The 18,173-nt window shown below is 57.8% G+C and overlaps 2 protein-coding genes across 12 annotated transcripts; both read right to left on the bottom strand.

The window, feature by feature from the left end:
* Positions 1-430: 430 nt before the first annotated feature.
* LZTS2 (leucine zipper tumor suppressor 2) lies at positions 431-11,161 on the bottom strand. Of its 9 annotated transcripts, none has more exons than XM_082722384.1 (6): positions 10,498-10,887; positions 9,562-10,060; positions 4,695-5,144; positions 3,392-4,054; positions 2,558-2,815; positions 431-1,791 (listed from the first exon to the last, which is right to left on the bottom strand). In XM_082722384.1, the coding sequence occupies exons 3-6, from the start codon at positions 5,100-5,102 to the stop codon at positions 1,108-1,110; spliced, it is 2,013 nt and encodes a 670-aa protein (XP_082578510.1). In that variant the 5' UTR covers positions 5,103-5,144; positions 9,562-10,060; positions 10,498-10,887; the 3' UTR covers positions 431-1,107. The 9 variants fall into 9 exon arrangements, with proteins under 9 accessions (XP_082578510.1, XP_082578509.1, XP_082578515.1 ...); XM_082722383.1 differs by having other exon boundaries at positions 9,683-10,060; XM_082722389.1 differs by having other exon boundaries at positions 3,407-4,054; positions 10,498-10,622.
* A 1,799-nt stretch (positions 11,162-12,960) lies between these two features.
* TWNK (twinkle mtDNA helicase) lies at positions 12,961-18,103 on the bottom strand. 3 transcript variants are annotated; one of them, XM_082722379.1, is made up of 6 exons: positions 17,951-18,103; positions 16,205-17,428; positions 15,777-16,017; positions 15,516-15,623; positions 15,067-15,208; positions 12,961-14,151 (listed from the first exon to the last, which is right to left on the bottom strand). In XM_082722379.1, the coding sequence occupies exons 2-6, from the start codon at positions 17,382-17,384 to the stop codon at positions 13,831-13,833; spliced, it is 1,992 nt and encodes a 663-aa protein (XP_082578505.1). In that variant the 5' UTR covers positions 17,385-17,428; positions 17,951-18,103; the 3' UTR covers positions 12,961-13,830. The 3 variants fall into 3 exon arrangements, with proteins under 3 accessions (XP_082578505.1, XP_082578506.1, XP_082578504.1); XM_082722380.1 differs by having other exon boundaries at positions 16,205-16,331; positions 17,951-18,041; XM_082722378.1 differs by lacking the exon at positions 17,951-18,103 and having other exon boundaries at positions 16,205-17,458.
* Between the last annotated feature and the right edge of the window lie 70 nt (positions 18,104-18,173).

The raw sequence follows: 18,173 nt of genomic DNA, 5'->3' as shown, positions 1-18,173 counted from the left end.
TGCTCCTGGGTAGCCTGTGTCACTCGCTCACTGCCCACAAACTCCCAGGATGGGAAGAGGTTGGGAGAAAGCCAAGGTCTGGAGCTTGGGATTCATGGGCACTTTCTCCCGATGTTCCTTTTAATGCCCAAGCACTGAGGAACATGGGCTCTCAGATAGGGCTTTGAAGGGTCATAGCATCCATCCCCCAGCCCCAAGTAGTGTTCTGTGTAAGGGACAGGACGGAAGGCCTTTCTAGTTTCTCAAACTCTGAGACACCGTTTCATGTCGTAGTCCACTGGGACCCCACACTTTCTACTGGATTTGTCCTCCCCTAATCACCCTCTCTCCCCCATGACCTCTATGAGGAGTAGGGGAATAGCCAGCAAATTGGAGCGGGAGCTGCGAGTAGGGGTCAAGTAAGTTCCCATCTCTACCTAGCACACTCGTCTTTTTTTAAAAACAAAAAAAATTTTTTTAATTTTTTTTCTTTGGGTTTGTACAAGAAATTTACAGTGTGGAAAAATATACAAGTGAAAACGAGGCCATAAACCTGGGTGTGGGGAGGGGCCCCTTGGTCACAAACACAAATAAACAAGACAATTCTGAGTTCTTCCTTTGGTCTGACTACAGCCCCCTCGCCCTAGGAGAGAGGCTGCAGGGCTGGAGCATGGGGGTCAGACCCCAGTCCCAGCCCTGGCCCCCCCACCCCTGACATAGGCAGAGAGGGGGCAGGCACATCTGGAGCAGCTGGTGCTATCTGGCTCTCTCTGGCTTTGGGGTAGTGGAGAGTGTGGAAAGGAGGGACCCCCCTCCTCCTCCCAGCCCCCCCCCACTCCCTCATCAGGGACAAATGCAGTTGGCAGAGTGGCAATGGCAGCAGCAGGAGGGGTGGGATGGGTCAAGTAAGTAGGAGCCTCTGTGAGACAGTGAAACGGGGACCTTCAAGGGGGCTAATCTTGCTCAACCACGTCAGAGGGCTGCCCCCAGGGCCCTGGCAGAGGCCCAGAAGCCTGGATCCTGGAGCACGAGCGGCTCTGGGGCCCTCAGACCCGGGGGACCTCCGTGGCCCCAAGGTTCCCGCCCCACTGCAGTCAAGCTCCCTGCCGCTCCAGGATGCCAAGGGCCCTAGATCTCGGTGGCAGTGATCTCCTCCAGGCAGATGCAGGGGGCCGGCTCGGCCAGGCCCAGGTCAGCGAGCTCCCGGGCCTCCAGCTCCAGGCTGAGCTGCTGCAGCTCCTGCTCCAGCTGCCGGTTACGCCGGTACATCTGGACGTAGTTGTGCTGCAGCTGCTTCTGGTAGCGGATCACCTGCTCCTTCTCCGCCTGCCAGGCCAGCCGCTCCCCCTCAAAGCTGTCCCGCTGCTCCTCCCCCCGCCGCCGCTCCCGTTGCAACTCTGCCCGCAGCCGTTCCACCTGGGCCCGCAGGCTGCCCCCGACCCCCGAGGCTGCCCGTTGTGCCTTGGCTTCATCACTCTCTGCCAGGAGGAAAGGGTCCGTGGCGGTAGGTGGCCCAGGGGGTTCCCGGAGTCCAGCTGCCTCCGTGTCCAATTGGCCAGCTTTCTCTCGGAGCCGCTCGGCCTCCTGGCGGTGCCGCTGCAGCTCCTGGGAACAGGCCTCCAGCTCCAGCTCCCGGGCCCGGGCGGCCTCCTGCAGGCCCCGAGCTCGGCCCTCGCTGACCCGGAGTGCAGCTCGGGCCTCTCGCAGCGCCACCCGCAGGGCCACCAGCTCACTGCCCTTCTGCACCAGCTCTGCCTGGGACTCCTTCAGCTGCTGCTTCAGCAGGGAGATCTCACCTGACTTCTGGCACACCTAGGAGTGGGAGGGGGTTGGGAAGCCTAGTGAGAAGTTTTCTCCCACAGGCTTGGGCCCCGAGATCACGCAGGCTCTCCGGGGACAGTTTGTTTGATCCTGACACCCACTACATGGACAGACACACTGAGGCGAGCCTAGTGACATGTCCAAGGTCATACGGCTAGTAAGTGGCAGAAGTAAAACGCAGACCCAGATCTTTTTCCTTCAAAGCAGGTGACTTCCAACCATCATGACGCACTGCAGAGCCCCAGGGACTGGCTGGTGGCAGATTGTGCAGGCATGGGAGCCACCAAGAGGCACCCCAGCATTTTGGGGAAATGCGCAGATGCTGGAACCACACGGCCCGGGTTGTGATCTCAACTCTGCCACTGACTAGCAATCATTCCGGGCTCCAGTCCTTCTCAGCTCAGAAATGGAGATGAACAACAGCCACCTCACAAGGCTGCTCTGAGGACCACAAGATCCACTCTTTAAGTAACAGCTAGAAAGTTCTGGGCGCAGAGCAGGCTACACTCCTATTCTTACTGGTTGGGAGGCAGTGGACGGAATTGCCACTGGCTATGTGAGCACTCGACCTGACTCGAGGACACCTACAATGGTGGCACAAGGAGACCCTCCCCCTACCCAGAAAGGGAAGCCTGAGGGGGATCTTCATCTCCGGGAGGTGAGGACGGGGAGGATCTCTGGGAGTAGCAGGCTGGAGGGGGAGTGGTATGGCTAGACCCTTTGAGCCCCGCTCCCTGCCCCTCCTGGCCTGGCCCACCTCCCACTTGGTCTCCTCGAGCCGTGGCCCAAGCTCCCGCTGTTCCCGCTCAAAGGTGGCACAGCGCCGCTCCAGCTGCTCCCGTTCCTGCAACAGCTGCGCGAAGTCGTCCTGCAGCTGGCGCTTCTCCTGCTGCAGCTGGAACACCTGCAGCTGGAGCAGCTGTTGGGCCCGCTGCGCCCGCTGGGCCTGGGCGGTGCTGTCGTCCCGCAGCGTCTCGCGTTCCCGTGGCCAGTGCCGCTGCCGCTCCTCGTAGGCCTGAGGACAGAAGGCAGACCTGGGTCCCAGCAGCTCCCCTCCACATCCAGCACCCTCCCGCCATGGCTTTCCACCACTCCCAGGTCACTGAGTGCTCTAGCAGCCTATGGCTGGGCTCAGGGACAGGAGACCCCACTCACCCATGAGAAAAATTAGGGTAACTCTAGTCATGACCACTTCTAAGATTCTAGAAACGTCCAGAATAGCAAACGCTTCTGCAGGAATTCCTAGGTGCCAGGCGTCATTCTAAGCACTCCACAGCCTTTGCCTGACTTAGTCCTCATAATAACCCTAGGAGGCCAGAAATCTCCCCATCTATAGCTGAGGGAAACTAGGCTCAGCACCTTGAAGTGTCTCGCTCAAGTCTGAAAGACAATCAATGGCGGTGCTGGCTGGGCATCCTCACCCCCCTGCAGGTGGAGCCCGACAGCTGGGCGGAGGACTCCCCAACGCCTCACCGGCATCCCCCGACCCCCCCCCCCACGTCTCCCCCCAGCACACACAGAAATGCTCCTGGGACTCCCAGCTCCTGTGGATGTCCTGCCACACCACCCCCGTTATTGCTGCTGGCCACACCTGGCACATGGTCACCTCACTCTCGTCCAGACTGTCCCGCAGCTGCTGCAGCTCTGCCTCACGGTCGTGGAGCTTTCCTTCCAGGACACAGTGCAGCAGGGCCTCATCCGAAGGGGGGGGTGGGGGTGGGGGTGGCGGTGGGGAACGCTCCCCACAGGAGCTGCTGTCAGGGGAGGCCCGGGTGCCGCTGCCCAAGAGCCCCCCAGCCACACGGCCTCCCAGGGAGCCTGTGCTCTTGCTGGAGGAAGATCGACCACTGTCCGAGTGGGAGGGCCCAGTCGGGGCCCCTCGGGCTGGTCCAGGCAGCGCCCCCCGCCCGGGGCCGTGGGAGGGCAGGTGCCCACCAGGGGAGTGGCTGGCTGGCTCGGCACCCCCGGTGCTGTAGGTGGGCAGGCTGGACAGTGAGTTTCGGCCCGAGTCAGACAGTGTCCCCGATGGGCAGCCGCTGGCCCAGCCACTCAGTGCCAAGGGTTTGTCAGCAGCCGAGGAGGAGGAGGAAGAGGAGGACGAGGCAGGGCCCCCAAACAGCTGTGTTAGGCTGCCCTGGCTCCCAGACAGTCCGGCGGCCCGAGGACCCAGGAAGCTAGGTAGGGATGGTGCCCCTCGAGGTTTGGGTAGCACTGGCTTGAAGGCTGTTGGGCGGATCAGGATTTTCTCCATGTTCTGAAATGAGGTGCCATGTGACACTGGGGATGAGCTGCCCGATCTTTCAAAATCCTTGTCATACTCCCTGCCCTCCCATCTGGGGTCCCCGATCCCCACGCATTAATACTAACTGCTACCAACAGCTGAGGGCCTCCTGACATCCCTTATATCAAGCCATTTAAAAGGCTCGTCTCCAATCATCCCAACAGTCATAGGATAAGATATGATCACTACGCCCATACTACAGAAGAGCAAGTGGAGTTGAAGGCCTTATTAAGGAGGCAAAGTTAAAGGCCTTATTCACAGTCAGATTCACAGCTGTTGCATTTGCAAGAGTCGGAGCAGCTCGCCTCTGAGCACATGTCGTCGTGTGACAGGGACCAGGCTCAACACTGACATACGTCATGTGATGGAATGCTCTCGACCATCACTGGAGAGCTGACATGGTGTGTCCACATTACAAATACAGAACCTCGGGCTCAGAAAGGTCAAGTGACTTCCCTGAGGTCATGTAGCCAGAACGAGGCCGAGCTGGGATTGGAACCCACGTCTGGTGACTCTGCAACCCACATCTCTCCTCTAAATTGGCCCCCAAATTCCAGCTTCTTCAGGGGGCTCCCGATTCCACCCTGGCCCCAAAGAAAAGGCTGGTCCTCACCTTCTCCAGCTTTCCAGAGACAGGGATGAGCTTGGGTGGGGGGCCGCGGAGATGGGCACTGCGCGCCCGCTGTTCTCGGGCATCCTCAATGTCACTGCTCGGGCTGGGGGGTGACTCTGCCCGGAAGTCCTCGTTGATGTAGGTGAAACTGGTGGCAGGGACAGCCTTCCTAGGGGGCACAGCTGGGCACAGCGGCTCCTGTGCCTCATAGCCACCCCGTAGCAGGCCATCCTGCTGGCGGAAGAAGGTAGGCCCAGGGGGGCCGTGGTGGCGGGGAGGTGCTGGCCCCCCGGGGCAGGGCCGGCCTGAGATGAGGCTGCTCACGCTGCCCATGGCTGGAGCTTGTGGGGCAGTGGTGGCCTCAGGAGCGGGCTCCAGTGGCACTGGCAGAGTCTGTACAATGGCCATGGCGACAGAGGCTCAGGCCTGGCCAAGGGCCTCCAGGGGAACCTGTGAGCAGGGCAGCGGTGTCAGATCCTTTCACCTTGAGCCCCTCCCTATAAAGTCCCTGAGTCCCTCTCCTGACCCCTTGTCCCACATCAAACAGCTTCCTGACATCAGTCCATGATGCCCTGATCCCCCAGGGCTCCTTCTCCAAGCACTGGCAGGAAACTCAGATCTTCCTGGGATCCAGATCACCGCCCAGCTCCGGCCTGAATAGGGCTAAGGGCTGACCCTACCAAGCAAAGACAATGAGGGGAAGGTAGGCCTGGTGGTTATGCAGGGCCCCAGCCCAAACCTGCATCCCTCCCAGAGGCTGGGACGCCAAATTTAGGAGGGAGTTCTCTACCAACGCCCAGCACAGGTTCCCAGTCCCCTGGGACAGGTGGCCTCATTAGAGGATACTTGGGGCAGAAGCAACCTCAGGGACACAGCAACTCAGATGGTAATTAGCGAATAAAGAGCCAAGGCCAGGCAGTGCCCAGCCTCCCCTGAGCTGGGCCTCAGTTTCTCCCAGACAGAGAGGCGGCAAGGGTGGAGCTGGCCAAACGAGTAACCCAGAGCTTTTAGGGAGCCCACAGGTGCCCTCTGGGGTCTCCTGCCTTCTAGAGGTGGATGCAGCCTCATGCTTGCTTCCATGCCAACTCCTAGCCTCACCACACCTAATGAGTCTGGCCTACAGGAGCTCATACAGGCCTGCCGCCAACCTCTGGTTCTGTGAAACCATCCAGCTTTAGACATTTCTCCGAGAAGCCCCTAGGGGATGAGGATGGAAGCCCCACCACCACCCACCATCACAGCAGCTGTTCACAGATCTCCCTTCCCTGGAACCCCCAGGGAAGAGGGCTCCACCTCCCCAGGCTCTGCTCCTTCCCGGAAGGGGACAGCAAGCCTCCACCCGGAACTCCCTCCCCAGTCCGGAGGCCGAAGACCAGGACTCCGGCATCTGCTGAAGTCATCATGCAGAGCAGGGGCCAAGAAGTGGACAGAGAATCGCGCAGGAATAGGAGTTTGTGTTTGTACTTATCTGTGTGTGTGAGACCGTGCATGAGTACTTAACAATGTGTGGATGTGAAAAGTGAAAATGTCAGGAATTAGTGTGTGTATGTGCCTGTTTGAGCAGCCGTATCAATACATTCCTATTATTCATATGTGCAGATTAACATGTCATATGAGAGTACGAGTATGCATCGGGATCCCTCAGAAAATATGTAAAAGTAATAACTGTGTCTATGATACATGAATTTGTGGTGTATGAGCTCAACTATCTTGAGTGTCTTTGGATGGATGTCCCTTCAGGTACACATGAGTTTGTATATAAAACTCCCCGTATCTTACATGAGCATACGAAGAGGAAAGTGAGGGTGCACAAGTATGTGCAGAGGAGTGTGTGTGTGTGCGTGTGTACAGAGCATGTGTGAGAGTGGGTAGGAGCCTGGGTGAAAGCAGGGCCAACTGCGTGAGCAGGAGCCTGGTTCTTGTCACTCACTGGAGTGTGGGGAAAGGAGACACACATTATCTGACTCCTTTGCCTGGTCTGGCCTCCTTTCGGGCTGGTATTCCCCTAGGCCTACCCTCCACCTCCCTACCAAGTCAAAGGACCCTGAGAACCAGGAAGGTATCCAGACTGAAGCCAGAGGAGCTAGGGGTTGGGACCTGGGGAAGAGTAGAGCCCACTACCAAGGGCCAGACCTGGGCTAAGCAGATGGCACATGCCAACTCCTGCCCTCTCCCGCACCACTCCAGAGCACAGAGAAAGCTGTGGGGAAGGGGATTCTTAGGGGGCAGTGGAGGTCGGCACCTCTGTCCACATTTGCCCACTTCAGTGAGCCCTGAGAAATTGAGAAATAAGGGCAGGAGAGAGACAGACTCAGAGAAAGACAGAGACCCCAAAGACAAGAGACAAAGACTCAGAGAAGCCCCAGGGTCAGGCAGACAAGGAGACAAGCTGACCCAGTGAGCCTGGGTCCCTGAATCCCATCCCACGGAGCCAGGGGCCCCTAAACCCAGAAAAGATAGAAAAACTGGAACCTACGAGCCAGACACCCAGGGAGCCAGGGCCAGGCCTCTGGAAAGCCAGGCCCAGCCAGCCCGGCTCCAAGAGCGGGAGCCCGAGAGAGAAGGAGGGGCAAGTGGAGGCTCCATTTTGAGAAATGCGTTGCGGCTGTGGGAGAGGGAACCCCTGGCTCCCCCCAGCACTCCCTGAGTAATCACTCTGGCCCAGCACACGCACACACACCCCCTTGGGCTGGGGGCACCGAGTGCTGGGTTCAGCCAGTGCCCGACGCAGGTCTGGCTAAGCTGAACTCCCACAAACCTGTTTTGGGGGCTGAAGAGTTGGGGAAAGTCTCCCCCCACCAAACTCCAAAGACCGGTCAAGCGGGATCAAGTCTGGGATCACCAGTTCCCATTCCGCGATGGGAAGCCAGAGCCCCCAACCCACCCTCTAAAGCCTCCCCACCTTTCCCCGCTTCATTAAGTGGGGGCGGCTGGGGGCTGCCGCCTCCCCACCCGCCCTCCGCCGCGCAGAAGTTGGGGGCACCCCCAGGTCGCCTCCCAGCCCCGGCCCCCCCTCACCTCCGCCGCGCCGCTCCATGCTCAGTCCCGGGCCGCCCCCAGCGCTCCACAGGCGCGCCGCCCGGCTCCAGCCCGCGCGCGGCCACTCGGAGCCGCCCGTCCCGGCCCGGCCCCGCCTCCGCGGCGCCCCCCGGCCCGACCGGCCCCCGTCCGGCCCGAGTGGGCGGCGCAGCGCGGGGGAGGGGTCCGAGGGGCGTCCCCGCCCCGGGCGCGGACACGCGCAGGCACCCCGCGTCACGCGAGGCTGGCGGGACGCACGCGGGGCCCGCGCCGCGGGACTCAAGATCACCCCCCAACAACCTCCTTAGCCCGGTCGGCTCAGGACTCGGTAGCGGCGGCGGGTCACCCTCTACCCCTACTCGGGCCCCGGGGCCAGCGGCAGCTGGTCATTGTTCAAGCACAAAGGACCAGGCGCCACGGCGGCCGCCCTTCCCCCTCCGTTCCTCCGGTCGAAGCCTGCCCCACAAGACACTCTGCGGCTTCAGAGTCCAGAGCGGGACGCCGAGGGTCAGCTGCCCCCACGCCTCGGCTGCTGGAACCTTGCTCCCCAGGACAGGTCGGGGACCCAGGCTCGGGCCCTGCCTGCCCCACCCCCAGCGGTTGATGGAGGCATATTCGGACTTGCGGAGGTGGCGCCACCTGGCGACACATTCGGAGAATACACCGTCATCCCCCCAGCCTTGGGGGCCCCTACCTGGCTCCCCAGCACTGTACCCTCTCGACCCCGCGAGCCCAGGCCTGCCCCGGGCGCGGCTGTCTGCTCCCCAGCCTTCCTTCAGAACCATTTGTTAAGAGAGAGGTCATTGCTGGGAGAGAGAGGCAGCCCCTGCCCCCTCCCCCCATGACTGGGGTGAGGCGGTCCAAACCTACAGTCCAAACCTACACCAGCCTCACAGCTGACAACACTCCTCTGTCTTCTCCGGTCACAGATATTCTCACCCTCTTGCAAACAACACAGTCTTCATAACACCCACACGACCTTTCCCACATTCAGTCCCATGCAGCCACAACCACAGTCTCATCCATCACGTGGTTCCATGTTCCTTCTTTCCATAATCTTTCAGTCTAACTCACACACAGACATACCTGGGTGTCACACACCTTGTTGTGCACAGTCTTTCACATCGACTCAAAGCCCTTCCTACACAGACACAATTTTAAATGGGCTTCCTCTCCTAAGCCTCTTCCACACACTGGTGGTCTCCTTCAGTCAGACAACTTACACACACACACACACACACACACACACACACACACACACGTGGTGTTTTACAAACATTTTACCACACAGACTTTCCTCCAGGGGTCTCTGTGCCCCAGTCAGGTCAGCTGACACCCACACCCCTGGGCAAGGAGCTCCTCCCACCCCCTACTTGCATCCCCACCCCCAAGGCCAAGGCCTGCCAGAACTCCTCTGCCCCAGGAAGGAGCATCCCCCCCTTCCAGGCCACAGCCCTGGCCGGCTCTCAGCTCTATTTTTAGCTCCATGGAAAGGGTTGTTTTTCTTTCTTTTTCCCTGGAAAGGGAGACATAGCCCAACCACCCTCAGGCTCACCCCAGACCCTGATCCTCACAAGAACAGACTGAGCCCCTCTCCCCAGTAAAGACCCCCTCCTCTGGCCTTGCCCTGGTCCCAGCCTCTTGGGGGACCAGGAGCCTCCTCCCCTTTCTGGCAGCCAGCCCAGAAGCTCAGGCAGCAGCTGGGCTCAGCATGTGTGGAGGGGTGGAGGGTGGGGCAGAGAAGGAGGCACAGGGCCGCTGCCCACTCCCTCATTCCCTGGGGGAGGGGGCTCATCCTCCCTTCTAGGCGAAGGACATAGGCCCACTCCCGTATTTAAGGGACATTTACCCTCATGCATTCTCCGGGAATGGAGGGCTTCCACTCTTGCACGAGTGGGCTTTCTGCTCCTACAGTGAGAGGAGGAGCTCTCCCTTCTGCAAGTTGGGGTGGTGGTAGGAAGGGGACCCACCGGCGCTCAGGCAGCTGCTCCCCAGACTGGAGGTATGATGCGGGGGCTGCTGTACACTGCCGTCCAGCGATACCCTCAGGGATGAGGGCACCATGAACACGTTGGGGTGAAGGTAGGAGAGGAGCCCAGGTAACCCCACCGAGCCCTACAGTCTTTCGTTCTGTGCTACCCGGACTCCAGGGGGCGTTGTGTTCCCATTTCTGGGGGAAGGCTTAACGTTTCAAGGCGGAGAATGGAATACAGCCCGGCAGGAGATCTCGCAGACTCGCCCAGGACTGGGGAGGCCGGTCCTCGCCCAGCTGCGGGGGTGGGGGAGCACAGCCCACTTGTCTGCGAAGCGATCACGTGCTCAGCGCCTGTTTACGTCTTAGTCTTCACCTGTGGGCGGCCAGGAAGCAGGAACCTCCGGAGTTGTCCCACCCGGCCCGCCCCCGTCGGCGATCGCCGGGCAGCCCTTTTCTCCCACCCCCGTCAAGTACGCGACAGCAGAGCACCCGGTCCGCTGGGGGTCCCTGTGGGCCCGTGGCGCTGCTCCAGGGACTGCAAGGGTAACCCACAGGGCGCGTCCTTTCCGGAGTGCACGTGTGTTCGTGTGTCCCAAGTGCGTGGGTCTGTCTGCGCGCGTGTATGGACCCGTCGGCGAGTTTCGTGTCGATTCCCTGTTCAGGCTCCTCGCCTGCACCCCCCACCCCCAGCCCAGAGTGGGACCCCCTTCTCACTCCGACCCCCGGCTTCCCTAGACCGGGAAAGTTCGCTCCGGAGCCGGGATGTGCGGGAGGCTGGAGTTCCGACACCTCCACCGCCCCACCACTCACCCCGCGCCACCTGCGCCGCTGCTCCAGCTCCCGCCCAGCTCCTGCTCCAGCACGGGGACCTCCTCGCCGCAGATCCGCCGGCTCGCAGCCAGCTCCGGGCTCCGGACTCCGGGCGCCCGCCTGGCCCGGCCTGGTAGAGCGGGGCGGGGCGGGGCGGCTGAGGCCGCGCCCCCGACCCAGGGAGGGGAGTGGTCTGCCCAGCACACCCCCTACCCGCCAACAGCCGACCTGGTACCCAGCCCCGCGGGAGCTCGGCGGTGGTGAGGCTGCCTGTCTGGCCTCCGACTTCACAGCTTTCTGGATTTGGTTTTCGACGTGGGGGAAGGGACGACTAGCACGTGACCGAGAACTACACTACCTGGCCGCCCTAACCCGGTCCGCGATAGGGATTTACTGCCACCTGCCTTGCCCGGTAGGGAATCAGGCCGGACCCACTCCGCGCATTCCCCAGGAGCAAGGAAAACCCCTAGGAAGCAGACAAAGACCGCTCGGGTTTCACCAAAACAGACCCCGCCCCGCCCTCCGGTCGGACGGAACTGCCCTAGCAGAACCAGCATCTCCCCTCCCCCAGAGCAAGAGTCCGCCCAGGTGAGCCTGTTTGCCCGACCTGGCCCCCCACAGAGCAGGGCCAGGCTTCCCTTCTACTCCCGAAGTTCCACCCACATGCACAAACAGGAAGTTGCACGGTACGGCTGGGTGGCACCTAGGGCTCCCTCCGGCACTCAAGGCAGCCTGTGGCAGGGTACCTACAGCTATCTGGGCCGTACTTGCAGCCTGAGTACTTGGGCAGCCGGCGTCCAGTGAATTTAGTCTCTTCTCAAACCCATGTGTAGTAAAGAAGCTGCTAGAGGACCCAAGATGCCCCCTCACAAATATGACGCTAAATCTGAGGACAGGGCTGTAGATGCAGTTGGCCCCTTTGTGGCCAGGCCCTTCCTGATCTCTCAGGGAGATTATTAGTATCCAATCGGATATAGGCAGAGCCCAAGTAATTTGCCTAGATCCACTCTGGTTGGGCACAGGGACAGTGGCTCCCAAGGACCTTACACAGGACCCAGGGATCCCCCACTGCTTTCTAGGCTCCCGGGACTCCTGAACACACTTTGAGCTAATCTTGATGTGAGTTTAGGACAGGTGTGCAGCAGAATGTGTTTGCGTAGGGGGTGGGTGTGGGGGAGCATTAACTTCCCCTCCCATCATTCTGGTTTGTGCTGTGTGTGGGGAGTCTGCTAGGAGGGCTGGGCAAGACAAACAGGCAAGTTGTATCTACTCTTCTATCCCCAATTCACAGAGACCTCAAAAAGGTCCCCTAATGGAAATCCCTAAAGGATTTCCTGAGAGAGAACACACCAGGCATTCCCAGTAAACCAGAGTCCTCAGAGGTAGGAATGACCTGGTGGTGTACATCTGGAACACATGGCTGACGTTCAATGTTACAGACCCTGGGTGAGGCAGAGACCAGCCAGCGGCTGGGAATGATTACTGCAGGATTAGGAGGACTGGCTCCAGCCAGTCTGGGAGAGACCCCCAAGAAGGGAGGCCCTGGAGGAGCTACCCCCTCCCCCCTACCGCAGGTTCTTCCCCAGAGGGCAGCTTTGTTTCAGGGTCTGTTTTGGGAGACAGATGTAGCTACAGTTCTCACACACAACAGACCAGAAACCCCAGAGCCTTCCACAGGGCCCCAGAAGCAGCCCCGTTGGTGGACTGGGAGGACTTCATAAGGCAGCCCTGCTTCAAGGGAACAGGAAACCTCTGCCCACCCTTACAAAAGTCTTCTCCCCAGTCCCCTCAGAACATCTTGCATTTTGACCATCCCTGCATGCAAATCTAAAGGGAAAAATGGGACTTTAGGGTATCAGAGGAAGTGAGATGGGAAAGTGCCCTCATTTAAAACTATTTCTGACAAGGTCTCTAACTTTACAATCTCCTTCAGTACTTGTTAAAAAAGAGGAATCCTGCACCTTTCCTCAGACCTCCAAAATTAGAAACGTCTGTGCATGCTTACTGGAGAGTAGGCCCTAGGTTCTGCATTTTTAAAGAGCCCCAAGAGTTTTGACACATACGAACATAAGAGAAACATTTGAGCATACAAGGACAAGGAAAATGGACGGAGAGCCAGATAAGAAGCCACTGAGTATGAATCCACATTGAGAGGTCATTGAGTGGCTCGTATCACCTAGGGACAGCTGGTCAGGCAGGGCCCAGGCATGTGGCCCAGTGACTCACACCTCTGCCACAGATCACATGGATATCCTCAGGGGAGATAGGGATAAAGAGGCACCATCCTGTCATCCCTAAGCCAAGAAGAGGCATAAAGGGATGTGTGGGTCAAGGTCCTTTAATGCCTCTGCTTCCTTGGGGGTGCACAGCTCAAAGATTCTCAATTCAAAGCAAGAAGAAAATCCAGTTATAGGCTGGGGAGACACCTGGTGGACAAACAAGAAAAAACACAGAAACAAAGGCTATGGCAAAAATTTTTTTTCAGTATAACTAGAAAAGGCTCTACAAAAAGTTATGACTGTGTCTACTCCAGTGGACTGAGGCAGCATAACATGGTATCAGTGTCCAGGTGGCAGGCACTCTGGGCTCACAGCTTTCTTCTCTGGCCAGCTTCCACCTCTGGGGCCCTGATATTACAGGGCCAAGCACCTAGGATCCGATGGTAGCAAGTGCCACCTCCTGGCAGGGTCCAGAGTGGACCGCAGAGGCCACGATGTATATCATCCTGTAGCTCCAAACCTAGGCTGGAGTTTTGGCAAGAAGTCCTCTATTCCCTTCCAGGTTCAGGGGGCCTGAACCCAGTGCTTTGAACCAACTTGCTCATTCCCACCTCAGGGCCTGTGTCTAATTTTCCCTCTGCTTGGATCCTTCTCTCTCTAGATGTCCACATGGCTCAATCCTAGTTCTTTAGGCCCCATTTTCAATGTCCTCTGCTTAGAGATACCTGTTCAGACCTTAAACTAGCCTATAAGCATTACTGCATTACTGTTTTTTCTTCATAGCATATCTCGCTACCTGAAACTATGTTTTGTTCATTTTTTTTCTTGTCTCCTTTACCAGACTGCAGGTTCTAGAGAAGCAGGGACTTCATCCGTCTTGTCATTGTTGTACTCCCAGGACCTAGAACAAAGCTTGGCACACAGGAGGTTCTCAAATATTTGCTAAACTGAATTCTCCGGTATGGAATTCTGCCCTAGGTAGGCCCCTCTGACTGAGGGGGGGTCCCTAGCTTGAGACCACAGGACAGAGGTAGCCTAAGCAGAGGACTAAGAAAGTCTATGTCTCAGCCTGTGTCTTGTCAGGTTCATTTCAGAGTCCAGCTCTCCAGTGCCTTCACCTTGAGGGCTTGGAGGGGTTTGGCTGGTTGGAGTGATGGGCCTGACCCAAGCAAGTCTCAGAGTTCTGGGGCACAGCCCCCTTTCTGCCAGAAGAGGGCTTTTTGGTCACTAGCCCATTGTCATCCTTGACCTTCTTGAGCCGAGCCTTGCTCTTTGGTGGAATGGAGAAGGTAAGAGAGCTCTTGTTGAATTCCAGTGGGAAGACACCTACGTCTCCATCAAAGCGGTTCTTGGACACCTGCAGATACCGTTTCCCTGGACCAGTGACCAGCTTCCTGTCCTGTAGAATCAGAACGTTGTCTGCTTCCTGGCTTGCCTGGGGGATGGGGGCAGGAGAAGGAAGCAGCAGTGAGAAGACATGAGAAGAAGAAAGGAAGGCTGAACCTCCAGGGAGGAATGGCAAAGCTCCCTGAACTACTGACCATGATGATGCAGCCACTTGAGTCTTTCAGTTGCTCGACTATCTCACTGCCCCGGATTCTGTAAATGCTGTTCCTTCTGCTTGTGACACTTCTCCTCCACAGCTCACTACCCCACTCTACCCCATCTTCTTGTCATTCAGGTCTCAGTCTAAATGTCACACTTCATCAGAGACCATTCCTGATTCCCACAAATGAAGAACCACCATCTTTGCACTTTTGTGTCACTTTCTTCCCTAGCTCCATGTTTGTTCCATTGTGGCATAGTTTGTGCTCCTCACCCTGGACTCCCCGTACCCAGCCCAGCCCTAGCATGTAACAGGCACTCAGCATATCCCTGGAAGTTCCAGGATCGGGCTGGTCCTGCTGCCCACAAGGCCCTCCCATTTATTCAATTATTTAACACTTACTGTCTACCAGAGCTCAACCCAACCTCTGTTGATACCTCCTCTTCCCAAATGGGCAAGAAGTCTCCCCAGATGTCCCAGGCCGACTCAGATGTCTTGTTGTTCCCCAAATACCTGTGTTGCCTATTGTAGCTCTTATCATACTGAGTTATAATCACTGTCTTACTATTTTCCCCACTGGACGATGTGAGCTCTTGGAGGGCAAAGAGGGCAAAGAACCAACTAACTATTATCAGCCTTTGTATTCCTAGCACACGTGTTTCTCATGTCATGGCCCCAGAGGCGGCTGTCTCTTGCCTCCTCCAGGTGGACAGTCAAGATGATTTAAGGCTGAATGAAGGCCATCCCTGGTCACACCTGTCCCCTCTACTATCCAAAGTTTAGGCTCCTCTAAAGGCCACTTACTTTGGCTGAACCAAAAATTGATGCTGTCTGCAGTTCCTTATCATCGTCCTCCTTCCGGGGATGAATGACCAGTGTCACATGGCAGCTATTGTCTGTTGCAAACTTTCGAAAGGCCCCAACGATGTAGTCTTGAGCCGCAATCCTGCCCCAACCCCAACAAAGTAAAGGCATATTCAGACAGAAGGATGAGAACATATCCATACTCTTGATTCATTTACAGCTCCCTGCAAACCGCCCACCCCACTCTACCCAAGGACTCACACTTAGGTCCCTATCCATCCATCCCACTGCCACAACTCACACGTCAATGAAGACAGAAATACACATGGGGTGGTGTGTGCAAACACACATTTCAAGTAACAAGAGTACAGTGTGCTGGCCTAGGGGCCAACTGCCTGAGAAGACATGCATGTTCGAGTGGGTTTTCCAGTGAGACAAGAGGATATCACCTGTCTGTGGACAGCTGCTCATGCCCCATCATGAACTGCAGATTGTCGATGACCACGTGACAAATGTCATAGACGTATACTGCATGTTGCATTGTGTCTATGACAGTCCTGGGGAGAGGAAGAGGCAAAGAATTCAAGAGTCAATTACAAGCAGTCTCTGTAAACCAGCCCAGCAGAAAAGCCAGCATTCCTGAAAATTCTGTTGGGGATCTGTTCTCCTGTTCTCCCATTCTTTGAAAACTCTAGGCCTCAGAACCTTACCTGATGCTCTGCTGCCCGTGGAAAGTCATGAAATAGAGAGGCAGGTCTTCAAAGCGGTCGGCCCACTCGTCGTATCTGTCCAATTGCTCTTCTAGCCGCCCCACAGCAAACTGTGTCAGCATGACCCGGGCTAGTCTCACGTTGCTGATCTCAAAGCTACCCCAGAGTGTGTTTACCCCCTGGGTACACAAGTCCAGGGCATACTCACTGATGAATGTCGTCTTTCCACTGCCTGTTGGCCCTGCAGAGGAGTTGAACACAGACCTGGGTGAGGGAGGAAAGTTCTACCCTTAAAACCAAGACCTGGAGCAAGGGCTTCAAAGTTGGGAGAAACCTCCTCTTTAACATTTGTCATGTCCCAAACCCATGTGCTTTTGTCACCTGATCCTTTGCCTCTTACCCCAAGTAGTGATTTCCCAAGGGCTCACCTGTGAAGACTGTCAGCTCACCCTTCCGATGACCTTTCAAGAGACGATTGAGGTCTGGGAAGCGGTTCCAGCGGATGCCAGCTGCCTGCTCCACATTTGACAGTTCTCCTAGCACCTCTTCCCGAAGCTGCCGGAAAGACACAATAGACTTGTGCCAGGCAGGCAGGGCAGTACGCAGAATACGAGAAAGATTTAAGCCTCGGTTCAGGGCCTCAAGGGGACGGGGCTGTTGGTCCCCAGGCCGCACCAGGGAGCATCGCTTGGGATTCAATTTTCGGGCAAACAACTTGGCAGCTTCCCAAGACCGAAGGTCATCTCCCAGCCAGAGCACAATACGTCGAAACTGTTCGAGGTAAGGGAGCAAGGCAGGGGGTAAGCAGGCCGTTCCTCGGGGTAGGGCAAGGGTGGGCAGTCCTGTGGATTGGTTCAAGGCCAGGCTGTCCAGCTCACGACTTGTCAGTACCACCTCAACATCTCGCCGACTGATCAGTGGTAATCCAAACAGATTGCAGTAGATACCAGGCCGGGGAATGGTGGTTTCCTTATAATGTACTTCATTTCCCTGGCCTTCAGCACTTAGTAGCTTCAAGCCTCGTAATCCCATACTTCCAGGGGAGAACCAAGGGAAGACAAGGCTGCGAGCGGGCCGCAAATACCGGACACTGTAACGCCTGAGTGTGTCATCTGTCACTTTGGTAAGGCCAAACATTACACGAGCCAGCTGGGCCTCCTCTGGTTCAGGCAGCTCCCAAAGAGGTATGGCTCGGTCCCAGATCCTCCGGATCTCCTCACTGTCCTCAGGTTCTGGGGCCTCACCAAGCAGGACCCCCTCTCTAGCCCCGTCCCCTTGCCCCTCCACGCTGGCCTGGAAGTCTTCCCAGCTCCCCTCTGCTAGGCTGCTCATGCAGAGAAAGCGGCCTGTGGTCTTGTCAATGAAAAGGCTGAAGGAAGCAGTAGCACCAGTCTGGTCCTTGAGCTGCAAGGCCTTCACAAAGGGGCTTGGTGCCCGCAGGCAGCTGTGGCCATCCTGGAAGGGGATCCCATGTGCTCGCAAATACTGACGGATTTCAGTTGCAGTTACAGGCAACACTGGTACCTCCAAGGCTGGGAGAGCCTCCTTCCTGTACCTTCTGCGAGGAGGGCCTGGGACCAAGCTTCTGGGCAGGCCTCTCCGACCCATCCACTCCCCACGCAGGGGCAGCAGGATACGGAGGGGGTACCCACCTCGAAGAAGTACCCACATTCTTAGTCAAATCGAGTAAGTTACTAATTGAAATGCTTTCCTCCCTGGTTTGGGTGCCTTCACTAGGTCAGGACCTAGGGATCCTCTGCACAGCACTCTACAGAGCCCACTCGAGGTGGTTTCTTTCTCTCAACTTGTCCCTCATAATCATCTCTCTGAATCCTCTTCACCCCTCTGCATTGCTACTTCACATCTGTGCCCATCTTTCACGGCCGTGTGCCTCTCTCTGGCTCTCTACCTCTATGGCTCCGTACACCCACTGCCTCACCTCTACCACCCTCCACGCTGCCCCTCACCGCTGTGCTTTCTCTAGATCATCTCTTTACCACTCCCGCCCGGCCAGGGGATCTCCTCGTCGTCTCCATCTCTACCGCCGCCCGCGTCGTTCCGGACTCCAAAGCGCTAGCCCCCAAGTGGAGGCCCTCCTCGCAGCTTCTGCCCTCAAAGGAGACTCGCCACGACTACAGCGCCACCGGGCGGCTCCCGCCAGTCCCCGCTCTCACCTCGACCCCGCGCCCGTGTCCTCCCTCGGCTCTACTGACCAAAGCTGTGCTGCTCGCGACCCTGACCGCGCGTCACTACCATCCTCTCGCCCATCTAGCCCGCAACGTGGGTCACTGGCGCGCCTCCCGCCGTGACCGCGGAAGCAAAACTCCGGGGCGCGAGTGTTCCCGGAACCGGAAGCTTCCGCGTTCGTCCCGCCCCCCACCCCACTCCTGCCCTCCA

This window comes from Mustela nivalis (genome assembly GCF_964662115.1).
Source record: "Mustela nivalis genome assembly, chromosome: 2".
NCBI lineage: Eukaryota > Metazoa > Chordata > Mammalia > Carnivora > Mustelidae > Mustela > Mustela nivalis.
This window is presented reverse-complemented; position numbering and strand designations above follow the sequence as displayed.